At 50.4% G+C, this 22,101-nt stretch overlaps 1 protein-coding gene across 1 annotated transcript in view; it reads left to right on the forward strand.

The window, feature by feature from the left end:
- Positions 1 to 464: 464 nt before the first annotated feature.
- GRIK3 (glutamate ionotropic receptor kainate type subunit 3) overlaps positions 465 to 22,101 on the forward strand; it is a 72,373-nt gene continuing 50,736 nt past the window's right edge. The window contains exon 1 of the mRNA XM_010723354.4: positions 465 to 579. Coding sequence (XP_010721656.2) covers positions 465 to 579 — 115 coding nt within the window. The remainder of the gene's footprint in view (positions 580 to 22,101) is intronic.

Genomic DNA, 22,101 nt, shown 5'->3' on the forward strand with positions numbered 1-22,101 from the left:
GGGGCACGGCGGGGACACTGGGGACAGCGGGACGCCGGGGGTCGGGACGCGGAGCAGCCGTCGGGGCGGGCCGTTCCCGCAACCCCCCGGGGTGAGCGTGTCGGTGCGGGTGTGAGCGCGGGTGTGTGAGTGTGTGAGTGTGCGTGTGTGCACGCTCCACTCCGGGGCTTTGTGAGAGCCGCGCGCATCAGTGGTAGGAGGGGACAGAGCCGCTCCTGCGGGCGCACCGACAGCCCGACTCCGCAGGTGCCGCCCGGCTCGGCACGGCTCGACACGGCACGGTTCGCTTTGGACCCGCACGGCTCGGCGAGGCTCGGTTGGGCACAGCTCGGCGCGGCTCGGCTCGGCACGACGCGCTCACTACGATGTGCCATGGGCGGCCGCTCCGGCTGAGCCCCGGGCCGCAGCCCCCCGCCCCGCTGCCCCTGGGGCCGTAGGGCCGCGGCCCCGCGCCCTGCCCGACGATGACCCAGCCGTGGCCGGCGTTCCGCGGCGTGCTCTGGGAATACTGCGCGGCTCTCCTGCTCGGAGGCTTCTGGGGACACTGCTCGCATGGGATGCCTCATGTCATCCGGATAGGTAAGCGAAGTGCGGTGGAGGGGGGGTGCGGTGCGCTGCCCCGCCCGGGGATGGGATGTGGGGAGCGGGGCTGGAAACGGCGCGTCCCTGCAAGGTGCCGGGAGGGAGCCCGGAGCGGGGACAAGGGGCTGTGCGGGGCTGTGCCGTGTAATGGGGAGATGGACACGGTGCTGGATCGGAAGGGGGATGCTGAGAACGGTACGAGGAGCGTCGCGGTGCCCGGTGCGAGAAGGGATGCTGCGCCCCGGAGAGGGGGATGCTTTGCTTTGGAAAGCGGGGTGCCGTGCCCGCGGGATAAAGGGATGCTGTGCTTTCAAAAGGGGGGATGCTGTACCCCAAAGAAGGGGATGCCGTGCCCCAGAAAGAGGGAAGGCTCCGCTTCTGGAGAAGGGGATGTTGTGCTCCTGAAGGGGGGGAATGATGTGCCCCCGAGAGGAGGATGCTGTGCTTCAAGAGTGGGATGATGTGCACCAAGAAAAAAGGGATTCTGTGTCCCGGATAAGAGGATTTTGTGCACTGGAGAAGGGGACGCTGAGCTCCGGAGAAGGGGATGCTGTGCCCCAGAGAGGGGGATGTTGTGCCGGTGCAAGGCGGGTGCTGTGTGGCTGTGAGCAGAGGTGGGAGACTGCTGCAGGAGGAGCGTTGTTCGGAGGAGCTTTAAGCCCGGCCAGCCAGCCCTCGGCTCAGGCTGGGCACGGGGTGCTGCCGTGGGGCTGCGTAGGGCAGGTAGTGCTGGGAGCCGTGCTGAGCCCGCAGCCTGCAAGGTGCTACGGCGCTGCGGGGGGCCGGGTGGTATTCATTAAATAGCTGAGGTTCTGGGGAAAATTAATTTTTAATGATGTTACATAAAGTAATTGCACAGATAACAGCTTGGGAAAGAGGCTATGATCTTTCTTTCTCTAATTAAACTAGATGCAGAAATGTGCCTTGTAAAGAAAGTCTCTGATTCCCTGCTACATCCCATGCACTTCGCCATCAGTTCACAGCCACAGGGATTTGCTGTGTGCCCATAACAGCAGTCAGGACAGGGTTACTGCCTGCATGGGGACCAGAGTCCAAGCTGGAGTAACCAGTGAAAACCAAATATGTTTGTGGATATTTTTTAGTGTTTAAAAAAAAAAAAAAAAAAAAAAAAAAGGACTTGTTTATGCTGATGTGAATGCACAGCAGCCGTGGGAAAGCCAGAAAAAGAAAAAATGCCAGTCCTGAAGGGCGGCTGCGTTCTGAAATATTGCCACCTCCAGAAGGGCTGCATGGCCCTGGCACAGACTGCAGCTCGAGTCCTGCAGGGCACTCACTGCTCTCCTGTGCTGCTGTGACCCACACCAGTGTGTCCTGTGTGTGGTGCAGCACCCCGAGTTGTGACGGGAAAGGCGGATAGGAGATACCCCGAGAGCATCAGTGCTGCTCACAGGGGTGTTTGGAGCCGGAAGCATCCCTGGGGCAGTGCTCAGCTCTGCCAGATTTTCTAGGCAGGGCTCAAAGCAATCGTACAAAGGGATGCGGGAGATTCCAGTAGGGAAACTGTGCCGGCCCTTCCCAAAATGCTGTGGTTGGGCTGTGGCTCTGCTCCTCCTCACTGAAGGCACCGAGCAGAGCAATGCCAGCACCTAGGCTGCCCCAGGAGCAGCACTGTGCAGGGCTCTGTGCAGCCCCATACAGACCCATGCAGCCCCATGCAGACCCATGCAGCCCCATGCAGCCCCACTGCCAGCCACAACCAACAGCTCAGCCCCTCGCTCAGCCCTCCCTCCACCACTAAAACAGGAACAGAAGGGTCAGAAAGGAGCTGTAATGGGGCTGCAGGAAGATCTGCATTTACCTGTGCTCTCAGCTAGAACTGGAATAATTCTGGCCTCTTTCACTGGGAAACTGCGGCTTCTCCCCCCCTGCATTCATTTGTGCAAAGCTTCTCTGGCTTTCAAGTAATTATTTTAATTATTAGGCGATGCCAAGAACTGGAGAACGCTTACATAAGTATTGTTTTAAAGCTGAAAATTAAAGCGGAGAAAACAGGTAACTTTCCAAAGCTTCCTTGTTTTCCCATGAAGCTGACAATTAAAATAAATACAGTGGGGCTTTGGTTCTTTTCTAGGAGATATCCAGGAAAGGAAAGGAAGAGCTAAAAGCGCTCCTTCTCTCACATGTAAAATATAAATATTTAATCTACACATCTAACCATAATCTACACAAATACGCGTACAAAGAAAGCCTATCGCTGGGTTTTGTTGTTAATAGGTAGGAGTTGGGATCTGAAGCTTCCCCAGCAGCTGTTTAATTATTATGCAGTGATAAATATTTGAAAACGCCGCATCAGAAAACAGCCCAGCCATGTGCTCGGGGTGCTGCTGTGGCACTGGGCTGTCCCAGTGCAGGGATGGATGGCCGGAGCTGGGAGTGCAGTGCTTCCATTGGAGGTGGCAGGGCTGGGCTGGTGCTGGCTCACAGCCCAGGGGTCGGCGTGGGGCAGCAGAATCCCATCCCTGAAGCATTGATGGGATCCACTTGGGATGACTGTGCCAAAGGATGACCCATTAGCAAGACGTAGTGGCTGAGATTAATAGGAGACGGTGCAAGCTGCAGCACAGGAGCACTCGGCACGGCCCTGCTGCTCGCGTTGCTGGTGGCTGTTCCTACCTGCACCCAGCGCTGTGGGGCTGCACAGCAGCAGCACAGCCCTGCACGGGGATGGCAGCAGCTGCAGCCCTGCAATGGCAGAGCCACCCCCGCCCCACTCCCTGCCCTCCTCTGTGTGGATACATTCCATTTTTCTCTCTGGTTTCAGAAGCAACCACTCGCACCGTTGGCTCTTGGCTCTTCTCCTGGTTTTGTGTTTTCTTATATGTATATTTTTTTTCCTTGGTATGAGAGCCCTGTGGTGCAGCAGCAGCAGTGCCCACAGGATGGGTGGGGATGGTGATGCTTTGGGGACGTGGGCTCCGTTCCTCAGAGCTGTGTGCACCCAGGGAAGGGCTGCGCACCGACTGCATGCTGTGCAGAGCAGACAACCCAACGGGATCGGAATCAGTGCAGGAAAAAAAAAAAAAAAGAAAAAGAAAAAGCATTGATTATTTTATATAAATACACAGAAAACAAATTCCGAGGATAATTACCCTCCTCTGTGTGATTGGCTTTTTGGAGGCTCATTACGCCCGCCTGGAATTTAATTCTGCAATCACCTTCCCACACACTGCAGACAAAATTGCCATCAGAAATAAGGCAGCACTGGGGAGAACTGGGACCTGGGGGGCACAGAGCTCCCGGGCTCAGGGCTGCACAGGGACCCCCCTAGGCTGTGTTCCTTTGGGGCTCTGCTGCTGCATGCTCCCTGCTGCCACTAAAAGGCTTTGTGATCACCTTCGTGGAGGTTTCTCCTGCAATCTCACCTGCATTTGCATGGCTGTGCACCCACTGCTTGTGCACTGAGTGGCACAGGGAGGTGTTGTGGGTCAGGAGATGCTCCGTGCGTCAGGCAGCGCATCCCGGTGCTGTAAAACTGTTTGGTGGTAAATTAATTCTGAATACATTTGAATAACAATGTTACCTCTTTATGGCGGAATAGCCTAATTGTTTGATCTCAGCATCCTCATGGGAGCACGGTGCGGGAAATTAAGATCAAACCACACACAAAAAAAAATAAATAAATAAAAGGAAAGGCAGAATAAGTAATCGACCCCAATCCGTCGTGGGGAAGGGGTGTCCTGGGATGAGCGGAGCTGCACAGTGCCCAAAGCTGTGAGTGGGACCTCAGTGGGGCAATGCACGGGTCTGTGTGCACAGAGGGCTCTGTGTGCATGGAGGGCTCTGTGTGCGTGGAAGGGTTTCCCTGCATCATTGCAGCCCCCACCCCCAGCTCTGTGCCATAGAGCTGCACACTCGCCGCGCGTTGCAGCCAGAATTCTGCTCTACCACCAGCGGGGGCAAATCTGCCTCTACTACCTTCTGGATGCTTTTCTTGGCAAGAGCAAATGGAGGCTGATGTTAGGAAAAGATTTTCCTAGAGTTTTCAAGATGCAGTCCTGCACAGAACGACACCAAAAGCAAAAACTGCACGCCCTGTGGTGCTGCTGGGATGCAGCAGTGCTCCTGCCCGGCCCCGCAGCAGTAGAGGGCACTGGTTCCTCGCCATCTCCCACTGCTGGGGGTGAAGCAGCAGCTCCAGTCACCTCCTCCCCCCAGTGCTGTTGCAGCCCCGCATGGGACAGTGCTGCCCGAGGAGCTGCCACCAGAGTGCTTTGTGGGGACAAAGCTCCAACCAAACCCGGCGCTGCGCATCTGTCTGCAGCACGCCTCCTAAAGCCTCCTAATCCACATAGAGCATTTCTGCGCCGGTTTTGCTGCGCAATCTTTATTCCCTCTTTTTGGCTAGAGGATTAATGTGATGCCGTTTAGACTGCTTTCCTCTCCCTTTGCGTGTTCTGAAGGTTCTGAGGAAGGCAGAGAGCACCTGAGCTCCACAGAGGTGAAGGCTGCAGAGGGTGGGCGAAGGCAGGGGCTGCAGTGAGGGCTGTGCAGGTGCTGCTGTTGGCGGTGGGACAACGTGCCACTGAGTACTGCAGCTTCCATGTCCTTAAAAAGGGGTTGGTGAGGCAGGACTGCCTCATTTCAGATGGATGAAGCGTTATGGGGCTGCGCAGCACTACTAATGTTCACTACCAATAAAAGCAGACAACGTGCTTGCTTTTAGCACTCATAATAAAGCCCCAAATAGGCTCAGGTCGTTACCAAGAAGCAACAGCTCGCAGCACAAGGCTCTGCTCTCAAGGAGCAGCCCTACCCCACAGGAAGGAGCTTCCCCTCATGCACTGCATCTGCAGTGAGCACTGAGCACCACACAGCCATGGATGAGACCATTCTGCTGTGGCTGGGAGAGGAGATAACCAGCAGCACCCTGCTCTGATGCAGACATCGCTTCCCAGAGCCGTGCAAGATGCAATCCACAGCGCCGCTCTGAATTTCACCAAACAACTCGGGAGTCAGAAAAGCATCCCCGTTTAGGAAGTCTTTAAGCATACACATAGACCAGCCAGCACCGAGGGAACAAAACAAAGCCTTAAAATTCCAGAAGTGTGCAGATGAATTCTTGAATTTGCACTTTGCTCATTGCTGGGAAGTGGGCACCAGGGAGCCCAGTACGAGGTGTGCAACACCGGTATGGAGAGCATTACAAAGGAGTGTGAGGCTGATGGATTGAAATGAGCCTTTCATTCTTCACATCTGCAAACAGCAGCTTTGGGAGCATTTGCTGGTGCCACTGCAGCACTTCAGACCATCACAGTGCTTCGGATGTCCAATAGGAAATGGGAAAAGGCCGCTGGGTGCCTTACAGGGGCCACTGGATGCTCATTAGCTGGTAATGACATCTGATTGTGAAGGAAGGCTTCGAGGTGAGCAGGGCAAGGCGCTGAGCCCCCCAGGTGTGTGGAGACATCTGCATTCCTAAACCAACAGCACCAGTACTGCAAAACCCAAATTTCATTAAAGATGGCCACGGATGGTGAGAAACCAGCGAGAGCTGTGGGCGGCTTTACTTTAATGAATAGATGGCTGTCATCTCCTCCTTATCTCCCAGGATGAAACAGTAAATAAAATCTGGTATAACCCACAAATTTAGCTGAGTTATGACTGTCTATTGGGATTGAAGTGTTAGACTGGGTGGTTGGTTTTGCAGTGAATGCAAAGCACTCAGATGTCAGTGATTCTAACAGCAGCGATCCCGAATCCCATCCCTGCAGGTGGGTGAACACAGCTCAGGCAACCCCAGCACAGCACAGGTTTGCTATGGATGAAGCAGTGGGCGCTGAGCAGAGGATCCAGAGATGGGGTGGGCAGAGCTGCAGCACGGGGAGCTGCACCCAGTGCCTGGATTGCATTCTTACATTGTATCATGGAATGGCTTGAGTTGGAAGAGACCTCAAAGATCGTTTCATTCCAACCCCATGACAGTGTAACAGGGCTGCTCTGCTCCATGCTGTGGGCTCCATGCACCCTGCAGTCCCTCCCAGCTCAGGGTTCTCTGACCCTGTGACCCTGGGTTCCTCCTGGGGGTACCCCATCACCCCAGGATCCCCCCCAGCTCCCCACTCAGCTTTCCATTCACCTGCACGAGACAGATCTATAATGTTTTCTCTTTCTTTCCTAACACTTCATTCCTAGCACAGCTGGTGATTTATGGAATAATCCATTTAATACATTGCAGAGATCCATCAGTGGCGGATAATCAATCCAGCTCATGATTTTAAGTGTGCAAGAGTGTATGATGTGGACTTGTGTATATATTTTCACCCCGAATCGCACCGTATCGTTGTCAGACCAAATAAAGTCTGCCTTGCCATCTTCCTTTCCCAGTGACTTTTGTTTATGGCGTGTAAAAGAAAATCACAGCGTTATATTACACCTTGTAAGTTTTACGGTGCTTGAGAGGTTTATGCAGTATGAATGTAAAGGGCAATGCAATAATGCAAAGGGCAGTGAGACATTTTTAAGCGCAGAAGGATACACAAGGAGCTGCAGAGATAAATCTGGGTGGATAATCATCCCAAAGTGTCTCTCCTATTTATGAGATAAAAAGACATTCGCTGCAAATCATGCTCCGGGTCACTCCTGCCCCACTCTCTGGCTCTGCTTTGCATTACGGGCAGCTCAATTGTTCCTAATGGTGTTCCTGCCCTGGCTCACATCCCAGCTGTGCTGTGCCCGTGCCGCCTCGCCCTGAAGGATGCTGCAGCTCCCAGTGCTGACGGGGCACGTCAGGCTTGCCCAGCTCAAGGACTTGCTTACAAGGACCGCTTTGTTGCCCTCTGTGAATCAGAAAGGGTTCATCCAGAGAATGAACCGTGGGAAGAAGCAGAAGGAATCCCAATTAGCCAGAATGCTGCTCACAGATACGAGGGGTGAGCTGGGTGCTGGCTGCTGGGAGCCTGCTATGAGCTGGGCTGGGTGCAGAGCTGCACACAGGAGCAGCTCCAGGCATTCAAGCAGTGATCTGTGCTGGGACAAACCCCGCGGCACAGCACTGCTGTTAGGATTTTTAAATAGTGAATAGTGAAACTTGCTCAGATTTGAGTACTCAGAATGCAGCATTCATAACTGTAAGCAGAGCTGAAGACAAAATGCCATCAAAACCTCATTCGCTTTGTGAGCTCAGGAGGACAGAAGTGCTGTGACCCCTCTGGGTCTGATCCACCTCCATGTGCAGTGCTGCTACGGCTCTGAGCTGGAACAGGGACCCGTAAAAAGGAACTTCTTCATTTAAATTTCTGGTCTATAAATTCTTTAAGACTCGCTCTTCATTTATGGGGAAAGAAAACCATTTTCTTCCCCATTTTACGCACTTTCCTTCTTAGGAATTTTTATTTCTGCAAGATCAGTTTTTGTCGCCTTTACTTTGAAGAAATTCGAAGTGAGTCTTTGGGCACTCAGCTCCGGGGTTTGGCTCATCGTGTTTGAATGGAAATGGGCTCTTAAATTTCTTTTCCTATTCACCTGCATCGCAGGGAAAGGGCTGCCCACAAAGCGTGCTGCATCATCTTGGATGGAGCTGCCATCATTTCACATTCACACAGAGCCCACCTTTGCACAGCAACATCTTCAATTAGGGCAGAAGTTATAAATAAAAATATCAGATAGAAACAATCCTCTGCCCTTCTACCTGCAGTCCTGGTGACGTGTTTTAACAGACAGGAGTGGTTTTGCACATACACCCATCTGCTGTAAACTCATCAGTAACAACAGTTATCTTCCACTGACTTCATTTCTTCATACATTAACACAGCAGCAGTGATTTGAGGAAAATCAGGAAATATTTCCCCTTCTGCAGCACGACTTTATATCTCAAGTGTGGCCGTTTGAGTTGTTGGATCCATCTCTTCCAATTAGGAGGAGAGCAACGGCACGCTAAAATCTGCAAACCAACCTGATTTGCATGCCATTATCTTTACATTATGAACCTGCATTTAATTTTCACACTTTTTGGAGGTAATTCTGACCTGATTAAACCTCCATCCCCTTTCTTTCTCTCCCTGGTCCTGCCTGGATCCAACACCCCCTGCCCACCCCCAGCATCCATTCATGCAAAGCTCCCAGCACTGGTTGGGACCCCACACTGCTGCATACCCTTAACCCTGCTGTTGGGATTTCTGCTTACGCCAATGCTGAGAAACAAAGTGCTCAGTCTGTGGCTTTATTTCCTACAGACCCATACCCTATGGGTGACACAGCACAGCCCAGCTCTGAGTTTTTGGGGGGATGATTCCCCAATGCACACAAGCACATCGCCCAGCAGCGGGTCTAGGCTGCATCACTGAAGTCACTCAGTGTGCTCACACGTCGATTTGTGCCTTGTGAGTTCGTGGGAAAACCGATTTTGCTATGAAATATGGAAGTTTATGCCAACAGGACCATAATTCGTAAATTGTTCTGACAGCTGCAGTTTGAGAGAAAGCACAGAGAAACTGGAGCAATAAACCTTGCCATTGAGGGAGTGGACCTGGGAGTCTTGCAAAGAATTCTTATCCCAGGATTATTTATGATCACTGCAAAACAAAATGCATTTTTGCATTTTACTGCTGGAAAATTACTTGTAAACCCAGTAGGGAACGAAGGATTTTTCCTGTGTGAGTGTGATACTTCAGTCTGATTTTCGTATATACATTTCTGTGACCAGTTTAGCCATCGCTTTTGATTTATGGCAACGGTAATTATTTCTAAATAGTCGGGATGTTCTGGGGTTAACCACTGATTTCAGTCGGCAGAACGGAGGCTCTGACAGTGATGGATTTCAGAGGGGATTGGCTGGCGGTGTGCTGCCGTTTTTCCTCTGGATTGCTTTAATGGTGCTAACAGCCTCTAATGGGGAGCACGGATTATTTATGTTCTTCAGTAGGTCCTCATTAATTTCACAGTGTACTTGGTTGGAGATTCCCAATTTCTTGGTTTCTTAATTAACTCTTCAGGTTCGACAATGCAGAGCAGTGGAAACGAATTCTGGAAGTACAATGCATTCCGTGTCCCACTCAGAAGTAAGATGTTGCAAAGACTCCTTGTGCTCTGAGCACCTCATCTGCTCAGAGCAACAACTCCGAGAGCAGGGATGGATGCAGGATCAGCAACATGCATGTGGAACCTCCCAGACTGACCCTCCTGGCACAGATGGGCACCCATCCATTGGGGAATACAAAGCCATGAGGATTCCCTCACCCTGTGTTTGAACCTTAGGGGTCCAAGCTGACTGACTCCAAGCAGAAGGGCAGGAGGATGGGTGGTGGCAGCTCTGGGGCCAATCCTGTCTCCAAAGTGTGCTCCCAGCACCACGCATGCACCCAGCAGGGCAGCACCCAACCACTGCTTCACGGGAGAACTCCTCACAGCAGCACCACAGTGCAGAAAGCTTTATGAGGCTCAAGATCAATCTTAGCAGGAAGGTGAAGCCAGTCCTGAATTACTCATCGCCATGGATACTGGGCTGGCTACACCTGCTGGTTCTGGTGTGCTGCTCCAAAACCTTCCGGTGGAGGCAAGGGGTCCAAGCAGCCCCATTGCATCTCCTTCCCTTCTGCTGTGCCCCGGATATGAGCATTCATCAGACATTACAGTGTCAGCCACATGACTAACTGCATTTGGGATTGTAACACAATTTGGTAGAGCCGCGTTTCCTTTGCAGACTTTCAAAGCCTTATTTTTAGAGAAGTATTTTTTGATCTTTTACTGGCTCCCGTTCTGCCCCGTATCAGGCTCCCCACCTGGCTTTGAACAAATGACTTTGCTCTTCCATGCTTCAATTCTGTACTTGTCAAACAGGGCTAAGCCCACCCCATGCTGCTCTGGGCTGCGGTAATGGGGAGGGCTTTAAAGTGTGGGCAATGGAAAGAGCTGGGAGAGACAGTGATGGTGGTCTGAGGCAGAGCAAAGAGGCAGAGCAGGCACAGCCCTGCTGAACAGCACAGACTGCAGCCTGGGACTCTCTCATTTTATTTGTTTGGGGGGAAAAAGCACGTATCCTAAATATGCTCAACTGCTTATTTATTTTTAAAGTCATTTATTGAAATGTAACAACTGTTTACTCAACATGGGACTGGAAAGCCTGAAAACATACTCTTAATAATCCCTTGGTATTTAACTGATGTACAATAGTCTGTGCTATTACGTCCCAATTATACAGCCCAATATTACAGCCTACTTGAGACGTGTAATTAGCAAGAAGGCTCCCAGTGCCTGGCTCCTGCTTGGGTCCATGCATTGCTCTTCCCTGGTCATGGGCACAGGGAGAGCCCTGGGGATGGCTGCTCCCATCAAAGGACTGCTCTGCCTCTCAGAAATAGGAAAATCCCAAGCCCTGTAATGTCTGAAAGAGGTAGTGATAACAGCTTTGTGTGTCACAAAGTGACATTAATTCCTAGAAGTGACTTTTTTGGTTTGTTTTAATTATCATCCGGAGAGTCAAAATTAAGCTGTCTGGTGGTGTTCAAGACCAGGTTGGATGTGGCACTGGGCAGCCTGCAGATTGGTGGTCCTGCCTGTGGCAGGGGGTTGGAGTTTGGTGATCCTTGGGGTCTCTCTCCAAAATATTCTATGATTCTATGAAATCTGGGGACTGCTTCAAGGATGGGGTGTATTTGTCTATTCCAGTGCTTAAATACAGCTCTTAATTGTGGGGCTGATGACTCTGCAGGTTCCCAAATTGTGTCCATCTCACCTGGAGGTGGAGATCAGTGCTCTAGGTACGGGGGAAGGAGAAGTTCCAAATTGAAAGGGGAACTGCAACAGCCACTCCTTTGCTGTTCCAACCCCTCTAAAATAATGTTTGGACTTCATGTATTGCTAATTACATACACTGCTGTTCTGTGCTACTTAATGCCAGCCAGTGATGGATGGTCTATAATCTTATATAAGAGAGAGCACATTTGTTTTCTAAGGGTAACTGCACACAATCTGTTATTGTGTAACGCTGAATACTTTGCGGGTTGGTGCCTTTCAGCACTGAGCATACAGCCAGGCCTCCCTGACAATAACCCCCATTAATCAGAGCCTCCCTGGGCTGCAGCACTGAGGATCACGATGTCTTCTTTGCATGTCTAAGCCAGCCGGGATCGCGTTCCGAAAAACCTCCCACCGTTTTTCCCTGCTTTTATTTTGCTTTATTTGCTTTAAATGGGAAAGAACCCTCCCGGTGCTGCTCTCATCATTTCAGTCGTGGCTTCAATTTGTCAGCGTTTCCACTGCTTTTAAATGAACAGCTTGAAGGGGTGGGGACAGCTGCAACTCGCTGTGAGAACTTCACTAAGAGAGGGTTTGACTTCTTTGGTTTGTGCAAGAGCTGCTGAGAGCCCAAAGCTTGAATCAATGCAGCCCCTTGTCCAGATCCTGAGATGGATTTGGGGGAGAGGTGTTCTGAAGGCACTGAGGAGATGGAGAAGTGTAGGTGAAGGTCGCACTGAGCTGTGCTGCATAGAGGTTGGATTCCTGCATGAACGTAACTTCTGCTGCTTCAGCTCGAGGATCCATTGCTGCACTTTGATACAGCTCAAACTCACAGCTGCTCTAAGCAGGTGGAAATAAGGCGAGCCCATCTCCCTAGGAGAGATGGAGGCTGAGGCCAGGTGAGGGTCTTCCTCTGCTCATGGGTAGCAGCTATAGGATGAGAGGTGATGGCCTCAGCTTGCTCCAGGTGAGGGCCAGGTTGGCTATTTCAGAAGGAATTTCTTCTCAGGAGAGCAGTGATGCTCTGACACAGGCTGTGGGTGGCAGTGACCTCGTGCCAGCATCATTTCAGCTCTGGCTGCTCAACACTGCTTGGGAGGAGCAGCGCTTTCCTTCCCTGTGCCCACATGGCTCTCCCAGGTTTCACCACTGAAAGTTTTTGGGTGTCCTCTTCTTTTTTTTTTTAAGCACGGTACGTTTCAAATGCTTCATTGTCAAACTGCTTAAAAGCCCTTATTTATAAAATGTGTGCGTCTCTTTCAGCTTAACTGAAAAGGCATTAAAATAACTGCAGCTGTGGAAAGAATAATTACAGCGAGTTTTGTCAAGGACTCTCTTGTCTGATGTTGCCATCTGTGACATGGTGAATGCAAAGATCATTTTAAACATAGGCAGTTAATGTAGAGAATAATTTGGGAGCTTTCGATATTTATGGTAAATTATTTAACTTTACAGTTTGGTTTTATGGCCTCATTGTTCCTTGTAGGATGGATCTCTGCTCTCTGTGCGGTTCTGCACTTTGATTTTCACTTTGTGATGGAAAAGTAAACTGCTGCAGAAGTAACACTTTGCACATTGCAGAAGGGGACGTGGCACTAATCAGATTATTTTCATGCTCTCCACCACCATCCTTGATGCTTTTGAAAGAATCTTTAGAGAGGGATGTTGTATTGACCACAGGTGTTAATAGGCAGTCCTTCAAGCATGGGCAGCGCCGGGGCTTTGTCAACACTGTGATTTCACATCCATTTTCTCCCATTTCTTAGCATTTTGTTTTTAAGGCTCCCACTATGAGGATATTGTTGCATTATGTCCTTCACCAACCCCCTAAGTGCCAAATTAAGAGCAGTGAATAACTGAATGCCAGAAAGAAGAGGGAAACTCGGCTTCCCCAGAGCTCTTGGCTTCCCCAGAGCCGCCTCCTGTTGGGTGAACATCACAGCAGAACTCAGACCGTGGTTCTGACAGCTGAAATTGCATCCATCCCCCTTTGGAACATGCACAATATCAACGGGAAGGAAGGAGGACCTCCCTCTTGCTCTGACAGCCCCTTCCTGGCTGCTGCCCATGGCTGTGCCCGCTCCAGCTGCTCAACATCTGGCCGTGCCCATGAGCTGCAGTGCATCCCCACCGCCAGCAGGCAGTCTGAGGGCACAAGAAGCAATGTGTGGAGAGTGATATTGGCACAGCCCTGCAAGTTTGGCACTGCTGGGTGATTGAGCACCAAAACGTACTCACAGTATTTCCCTTGCTTGGCATCCCCCCGTGCACACAGGACATCACCCTTTGCCAGGTGGGAGCCTCCCTGGGTACATCCACGCTGCAGATAGCAGTTCTTTGGTGGACACACAAGGAAGCCAGGAGCCAGCAGTTGTTTCTCAGCTCTAAGGGCTCTTCTCTGCACCCTCCCACATTTTTTATATACAGAAGAAAGTCGTGGAGCACTTGCTCTGCACTGGATGGAGGTGGGCAGTGCAGGAGTGGGGTGAGTGGGGCCGGGTGGTGCCAATGGGGTGGAAACATCCCCAGCTCCACACTGACGTCGGTTCCCATCTCATAGAGCAAAGACACCATCAGCTGTTGGTAACACAATGCTGCTTAAAGATGTGTCGTATGGGGAAAGCCCTCCTCTGAAGACCTCAGAAGCCTGTGCCAGCAGCATGTGCTCCTTTTGTCCATACGTTCCCTTTCTGTGCACATAAAGGCACAGATGGCCGAGCCCTGCAGGCGGGCGTGCAGCTGGGAGGACACGTGTGTGTGTGCATGCGAATGCACACTTGTCTGAGGGAGTGGGGGCACACACAGCTCTGTGATGTTGGTACCTCTGAAGGAAGAAGTGACACAATTCCAGGCTTTGCCATTGACACAGGCATTGACTTTTCTCGGTACAACTACAGCATCAAGGTGTGTACAGAGGTACTTGTGCACAGGGCAGCCCGAACACATCTGACACTGCAAAGCTCACCCAACAAGACCTTGGTGATGTGGTCTTCCTTGGGTCCAAAGACCAGACAGTAAGAGCAACTCTGTGTTCTCCCATTCCCATCACTAGCTCTGCCTTTGGGTCTGCCAACAGACACCCTGATCTGCAATACTTCCACATTCTCTGAATGCAACCCTGTAGCTGAAAACAAGAGGAAATGAGGCAAGCCATTGGGATCAGGCAGCTCTGGGATAGGCACTGAAGTGCCAAGGGGCCAAAGTGCCCTGCATGATGTCTGTCCAAACGCAATGGATGGAAATGGGAGATGGGCCCAGGGGCTGCATGCACTCAGTGCCAGCTGTCCTTGCACTCTTTGGCTTCTTTTCCCCGAGCCACCATCCTCATTAACTCAAATTAATGTTCGTACTGCCAGATCTATTGGGACATGCCTCCCAGACTCACAGACATTTCTGTTATGGTCAGGATTAATCACAAGGGATAATTAGAGTATTAAATGAAATAATTAGTACATTATGACTCTAATAATCAAATTCATGGATATTAGCTCCTGAGAGAAGGCAAATATGGGAACTGCACAAGTTCTGATGGATGCCTCCAGATGCACTTATTTCTCTTTGCATTTTCAATTCCAACACTCCCAAACATTGGCCACGCTGCACGAATTTCACCGTGGGGCTGGAGGGGCTGCAAGAAGCATTGATGGAGAAGCAATGCTTCGTAGCACCAATGCATGTGGGCTCCTGCCTACGTTCTGTGTATGCCAAGGAAGAAATGAACACACAGAAGTATTATGCAATCACAAATATGGAAAACCATGCATTCTGTCAACCCACACAGCAGCGCATGCAGCGCTGCAATTGCTGCTGCAGCTGTCAGCATCTCAGACACAGGAATGCAGAGCTCCCAGTACGCGCTGTGCCTTAAAATGCAACAAAGTTTACAGCACAGAATGAGCATTTTCATCACCTCAAGAAGTGTGAAGTGCTGGCAGTGGGCACGCAGAGCTCTGTGCCGCACACACTGAGCTGTTCCCGTACAGCCCCAGCTCTGCACTCCATCCCCTGCACAGAGAACACATCGCAGCACTTTGGGTCCTGAATTCCTTCACAATACGCAGCGATAAGAAAAATTCTGCGTCATTCCAACAAAGCAGTCAAAATCCAGTTGCAAATGCTGTGCTGTTTATTGATAGCTCCATAATACAGGCGAGGTAGGTTGCCAGACAGCTGCATTTCCTGGCATTTAAAAAGAATTCACTGTAATGTATTGTAATACATTAGCATAATAATTGGTAAGCATTCGCAGATGAATAGTTTACTGACTGATAGATTTTGTACAGAAACTGTGAAGGTTACGTGGAGGGTGAAAACATTTCACTGTGTCAATGAACATACTTAATTTTTCTGGAAGTGCTATTTAAATTGTGCAGCGCTGGGGCATTAGCATAACAAAGACATAATGCATGAGGCTGTGCTGTAATGGGGAACGTTGCCCTGCAGTCCCTTCATTGGGTGACCCATGAAGGAAGGGGTTGGAGCTGCTCGTACCGGTGCAGGGATGGATGCTCCCTGTGTGTGCTCGTTGGGAGGGTGGGAAGCTCACAGTGAGCATGTGGGATTTGGTGGACCAGAAGTGATGCAGATGAAGCTTTTCCATATGTTTTCTGTATTTATCATGGAATCGGAGATTTGGGTTGGAAGGGACCCTTAGAGGCTGCTTGGGGACCCATAGCCTGCAATGCACAGAGACACCCACAGCTCCATCAGTGCTCAGAGCCCCATCCCCTGACCTGGGGGGCACCAACCCCTCTCAGTGCCACCTGTGCCTCATTGCCCTCATGGTAAACAGCTTCTCCCTTACATCCAGTCCAAATCTCCAGTCTATATCCAGTCTATATCAAGCATGTCTGTGTTTTACCAGACTTCCATCACAGCTCATCACACAAAGTCACCTCCACCTGGCAAGGTTTGGCTTGCTGCTTTACATTTGCCCCCAGTGACACTCTGGATCTTCTGCATTGCTGAGCGCCAACAGACCTCAGTGTGTCCCTGATGTCACTGAGCCCTCACCCTTCTTGGTCTGAAGCAGAACACCATCTTTGCCATTATCTCAAAGGAAGCAGAGAAATGGATTGAAAGGGACAGAGCTGAATCTTCTGGGCAGAAAGCTTTTTTTGAAAGCATTTCGAGCCAGATTCTTGCTTGCCATTATGTATGTTAATTCCATTGTCGTTTGGAATAAATTGGGGAAAACAGATGTGAGGAGGAATGCGATGTTCCTGCAGATGAGGAGACAAAGCTTTCATCTCCGCTGTGACCAAATGGAGAAGATCAGAGGGACGTGGAGGCTTTGCTGGTGGAGGGATCCCCAGTCGCTGTTACCACATGGCTGACATTCATCTCTACATCAGGAATGTGTTTTAAAAATAAATCAAAGGAGCTTTTTGCCTGAGCGTCGAACCAAAAATACTTCCTTTCAGTGCAAATATGTGACCCGTGGTTTCGACCAGAAATGTACACATTTTACACTTTCCAAGCTTTCATCTGAACAGCAAACTCCAGGGTTCAGTGCATTTCTTCTAGGAGTGATGGAAGGATGAATCAAACCTCATTTGTGGAGCTCTTTAATCTTCAATGGCATCTGTGCTTTTGCTTTTCAGAAGGTTCCTATGCCAGAGTGGGGAGGTACAACCAGGTTTGTGCCTACCTTTAGAGCTGGTAAAACATCTTCCTATGGCTTTTTCAACCAGAGTAACATGATGTATGCAGGGTGGACGCTGCAGATTAAGAAAAGCTTCCCAAAGCTTCCCAAAGGTAAAAGCATTTCATTGCCAGAAGGGATGCTCCAGTTAAGAACGGAGCTCCTGAGGACTATGGGTAAAGAAATCCACTGACGGGGTGTCTGACAGACAGACAGATCCAAGCACAGCTCTTCCTGTTGCACCCTCACCAGAGGATGAGTCAACACAGCTCCAGCTCCTGTCATTTCAGCCCTTTTCAGCCCTTTGGGGTTAACCTCACACTTGCTGCTGCTGGCTGTACACAAATGTGGCCCGCCTGGCTCTCCTCATCTAATTGGTAACAAGGGAATTGAAATGCAATTTATGGTAACAGATTTCTTTCTGCTTTACAGTTGCAACGTGTTTCATTAACGCTTCCACAGCAATTTGCACTATTAGGGAGACATTTGCTTCCCGTGAGAAGAGAGAAAATTGAACAATACGGAGCTTAATTATGGGGTCAGTGTGACATGTTTGGGTCCTGCTGCCATGCTGAGGGCTCCTGGCAGGGAAAGCTGCATGGAAAGCTGCAGGAATTGCTGCAGGAATTGCATTGTTGCTTCCTTGCAGTGTCCCTGTGCTCTCCAGGAGCTGAGGAGCAGAGTGAGCCCAGGGCTCAGCAGGACCACCGTCACAGCCCTACTGTTTTCAGGAAGGTTTTGATAAAATAGATGTGTTTACCTTCACCAGAAGAATCACACAAACTCCTTACTCTGTTTTAAAAAGTGATAGTGATAAAACTGGCTGGTTTTAGGCAGGGGACCGGCTATAGATCCACCGACCAAGAAGATGCACTGATTCCTGAAAGGCTATCTTCAAAAGGAGGGCTTTGTCAGCACAGCACCTCTGCTCAGAGGTAGATCTCTCCTGAGCTGGAACAGCCCCATACAGAGCTTGGTACACCTTCCTAGCACCACATCTGTGGTGCCTCAGGACCCCTTTAGTGGTGGGCTCACAGTGTTAAGCTGAGAGTTGCACCTGATGATCCTAAGGGTCTTTTCCAGCCTAAATAACATTGTGGTTCTGCGATATACCGAAGTCTACTTCATCCTACAGCCTGTATGTTAAGAGCATCAAGAAGGGGCATCCCGTGGTGAGATGCTCTGTGAACCCAACATCATCAGTACTCCTAAAAACTGTTCTTTTCAAAGGCATGAAGTCAGCTCAGCACGAGGACTGCGGTACCCAGAGGGCTGGGGCTGATGGGAGAACCAGGGGAAGCCTCAAATCCACCCTGAGCAACCCCACAACAGCCACCAAAGCCAAAGGAAGAGCAGAAGGACCTGTGCAGAGCAGCTCTGCTAATGCAGCTCTGCTGCCCTCCTGCAGCCCAGGCTCCTGCAACTTGAAAGGGAACAGCACCACAAAACACCGAACATTCATTAATTTTTACTTCTGCTGCTTTAAAAGATATCTATTATTTATTTCTGCTCAGATATATTTGATAATTAGCACGAAAGAGAAATCGAGTAGCAGATGGGGACATTCCTGGGGAAAATTTCAGTGCTGAATATTTCATAAAGTACAAATGTAACTTTCAGCCCTGTGCTTTACATCGAGTGCAGTTTTGCAGACAATTGGCGAAGCTGCAAATTAAAAACAAAAAACAAAAAAAAAATTGCTATTTGCCTAACAAATAAAGTGTGCTTTATTAAAAACATCAGTTTTTAAGTAGTCCCGAGAACTACGTGGAGATTCGCTTTAATGCTTCAAGCCAGATGGTGGTGCCTTTCCTGATGGTCTCCATAGGAGCACCCGTGGCTTTGGAGCCCTGCAGCAGCCCTGTGCTAACCCAAAGCAGGGGCTGCAGCCACTTCTTTGGGGAAAAGCCCACAATTACAGCATCAGCTCGAGCCCGTGCTGAGCAGCATCCTCACAGCACCTCCAGAGCCTTCATAGCATTGCCCTGGGGATGCCCTGCAGCAGTGCAGTGCTGCCATAAAACAGTGCCCCAGCATTAGATGTTCCATGTGCGCAATGTGCCCCATCTAAACCCATCCTTGGTTATGAGGAGAGAGTATTTCATTGCAAAAGTGAAAAATACTAATGGGGGGCAGTGCTATCTCAGCTTGCTGCATAAGCAGCTACACCAAGCAGTGTGCCAGCATATCGTTTGGAACAGAGATTAATAATTCCTGCAGTGAGTGGCGGTACTGCCTGATTTATGGCAGGGATGGTATTATGGTCCCAGACTTTATTGTCCTCTAAATTATACTGCAGTCTATACAGGAGGCAGACAGGGATCTAAATCAAGGATTATTGCCTGTAAATTTGGAAACAAATAGTAGTTTTCCTCCCTCTAAATCACGGGGTTTGTAGCTTTTATAAGGTGAGCGTTACGACTGTTCTGTGACCATGGTGCTTGTTTCCTCCTGGCTTTTTCCACCCCAGAATCCTACTCCCATTCCTATTCCCATTCCTGCTCCCATTCCTGCTTCCAGCCCTGCTCTCGTTCCTTTTCCCATTCCTTTTCCCATTCCTGTATTCATTCCTGCTCTTTCTGCAGGGGCTGTGACTTTTCTGCTGTCTCTGTGCAGTCCACTTTGCAGCAGTAATTGAAAAGGAGATAAGAGGAGCTGTCGTTGCCAGCCCTGCTCACCCTGCTCTGCTTGCAGTGCATTCGCAGGTGCCTGCGCTCTGTTTGTGTGTTGTCAACTCATGCTTGAATGCCTGGACCCAGCTCCTTTATTCCTGCCCTGCCCTGTGTGCCACTTGGTGTGCTCTCAGCCTCCCCAATGGTTCTCCACTTTGATGGCACCACGCAGCAATGGCAGCTCAGAGCTGACAGTCCCTGTGGGTCTGCTTCCAGCCTGGTATTCTGTGATTCTCTAGAGCAGGAGGTACAGAGCAATACCTGTGGATTGCTGGTCAGGGTGGGGAGGAAGCAAGGGCAGGATCCTGCACCCACTGCTCCCAGCCTCATCTCTCCCCAGGAGGCTGCAGGCACCAACCTGCACTGTGTGCTGCCTTTCTAACCATGGCCATAGTGCTGCCTCACAGTGCTGTCCTCTACTCAGTGTAGTGCAACACAAAGGACTACGTGTGAACAGACACCAGAAATGGCACAATCACATACACACCTTATTGTTGAGCACAGTTTACAGGCAGCAAGGAACGACCTCATCTGGAACAGCATGCTAAATCCCAGCCCAACACCTCCTCTCTCATTCCTTAAGAGCACAGTGCCCTCACAGCACAGACAGCCACAACACTTCAGCACTCAGAGCTCCTCGCAGCCCTCCCAGCATCCATCGTTCCTCCTGCTCTTTGCCGTTCTGCTTTGTGCTGAAGTGGGGATCTGCACTCCAGGGATGCAAAAGAGGTGTAAAGTGCCACTTGGCAGAGGTACCTGCAGTGCCCTCACGTGAGGAATGGCACCGGGAAGAGCCCCAGCCCTGCAGCACTGCCCTGTGCCCCTGCAGACCCCCCCAGTGCTTTGCTCTGGCTCTGAGCACTGACCCAGATGCCATCCAGGCCCACACCAGGTGACAGAGCTGAGCTTTGAGCCCTGCTCCTCGAGTGGCTCATGCTTCTTCCTGGTGGCTTTTTTTTCCCCCTTTTGTGATTTATAAGAAGCAGTGAAAGTGCTCCAGCGGGGCACCAGCACCGACGTCACTGTTGTGAGAGCCACTTCCCTCTGGCTCCTATTTTTAACCAACCTCCCGGCGTCCCCACTGCCCACACGCTGCTGAGAGCTCTCCAAAGCTTAACAGCTTTGACATTTTCCTTTCTGTTTTCCTTCAAATCCATAACATCACCCGACTGAGCACTACAGCCTGTTTGCATCCTACTGCTTGCACGTACACATCCCCAGCCCTAAGGCATCAGTGGGCACCGAGGCGTCCTGCTTCCATGGATGGCTGCAGATGAGCCCAACCCCAGCCCACCTCCCCATATCCACTGACCACATCCCCAAGTGCCACATCCCTGCAGTTCTGAACACCTGCAGGGATGGTGACCCATCACTCCCAGGGCAGCTCATGCATCACAGCTCTTTTGGAGAAGAAATTGTTCCCAAATCTTGACTGAAGATCTCAAAGACATTCGGGAGGTTTATTCTTTGTGCTTCCCACCTCATGCACACCCACCCCTCTCGTGTCTGCTCAGCACAGTGTGCACAGAGCAGGGCTGGCATTACCATAACCATACTTAGTTCTTCCCCTCCTCTGGAGCCCAAAGCTCTGTGGGGTTCAAAGGCCCCCAGCAGCATGCTATCATCTCTGGGTAGAAGATTACAGCCAGTACCGAAAATTGCACAAAATGCCTTCCCAATGATGGAGATTGCAGGGAGCCTGGGAAAATTACCTTTTTCATTACGGCTTAAAAACACCGCAATCTCAGCCTGTGTGCCTGAGATTCCAGGAACTGCTGCGCTGCTCAGAACAGGGAGAGCAGGAAAATGGAGCCAGGTGTGCTGGGACCCCGTGACCGCTCCTCTTAAATCCCTGCGCCGTGGCTGCTGCTGAGCTTCTTGCAGCACACAGACAGCAGGGAGAGCTGCATGAGGAGCTGTGCATGGGGTTTGTGGGCTGCCCAGGCTCCGTTCTTGTCTGGGTAAGAGAAAAGCTGCCCAGAAGTGCTGGGGCAGGAGCACAGCAGCAGGTGGCAGAGCCAAAAGCAAGATGCCTTTTGCCCAAAATCTTTGGGAAAATGTAGAAGGCGAACGGTGTAAGAAATGTGGGGGTTCTGAGAATTTACTCGACTATGGAAATACATTTTCTTTGGCAAATCAGAGAAGGAAGACAGCTTTGGCCCGCAGCCCATCCTGCTTTATTGCTGAACCGAAGCCAATAATAAAATTAAAGAAACAGAGAAAAAAAAATACAGCACCAAAAGCATAAAGAAATGGAAAGAAAAAAAAATATATGGAAGCAGTAACAATAAAGATAAATCAGAAGTTTGGCAAACTAGAAAATGTATGTGAAATGCTAAATAGATCTCGGTAAAATGCTCATGGTCAGCAAGGCAGGTGGGAATAGCTGACATCCCACCACGAGCCAATCCATCAGTGGGACACCATGAGATGAACGCGGGGCAGCTGCTAACTCCAGAAGCAATATGCAGAATAGAACATATTTTCTTTACATGAAAAACAATGTGC

This window comes from Meleagris gallopavo, chromosome 25, assembly GCF_905368555.1.
Source record: "Meleagris gallopavo chromosome 25, MGAL_WU_HG_1.1, whole genome shotgun sequence".
Classification (NCBI taxonomy): Eukaryota; Metazoa; Chordata; class Aves; order Galliformes; family Phasianidae; genus Meleagris; species Meleagris gallopavo.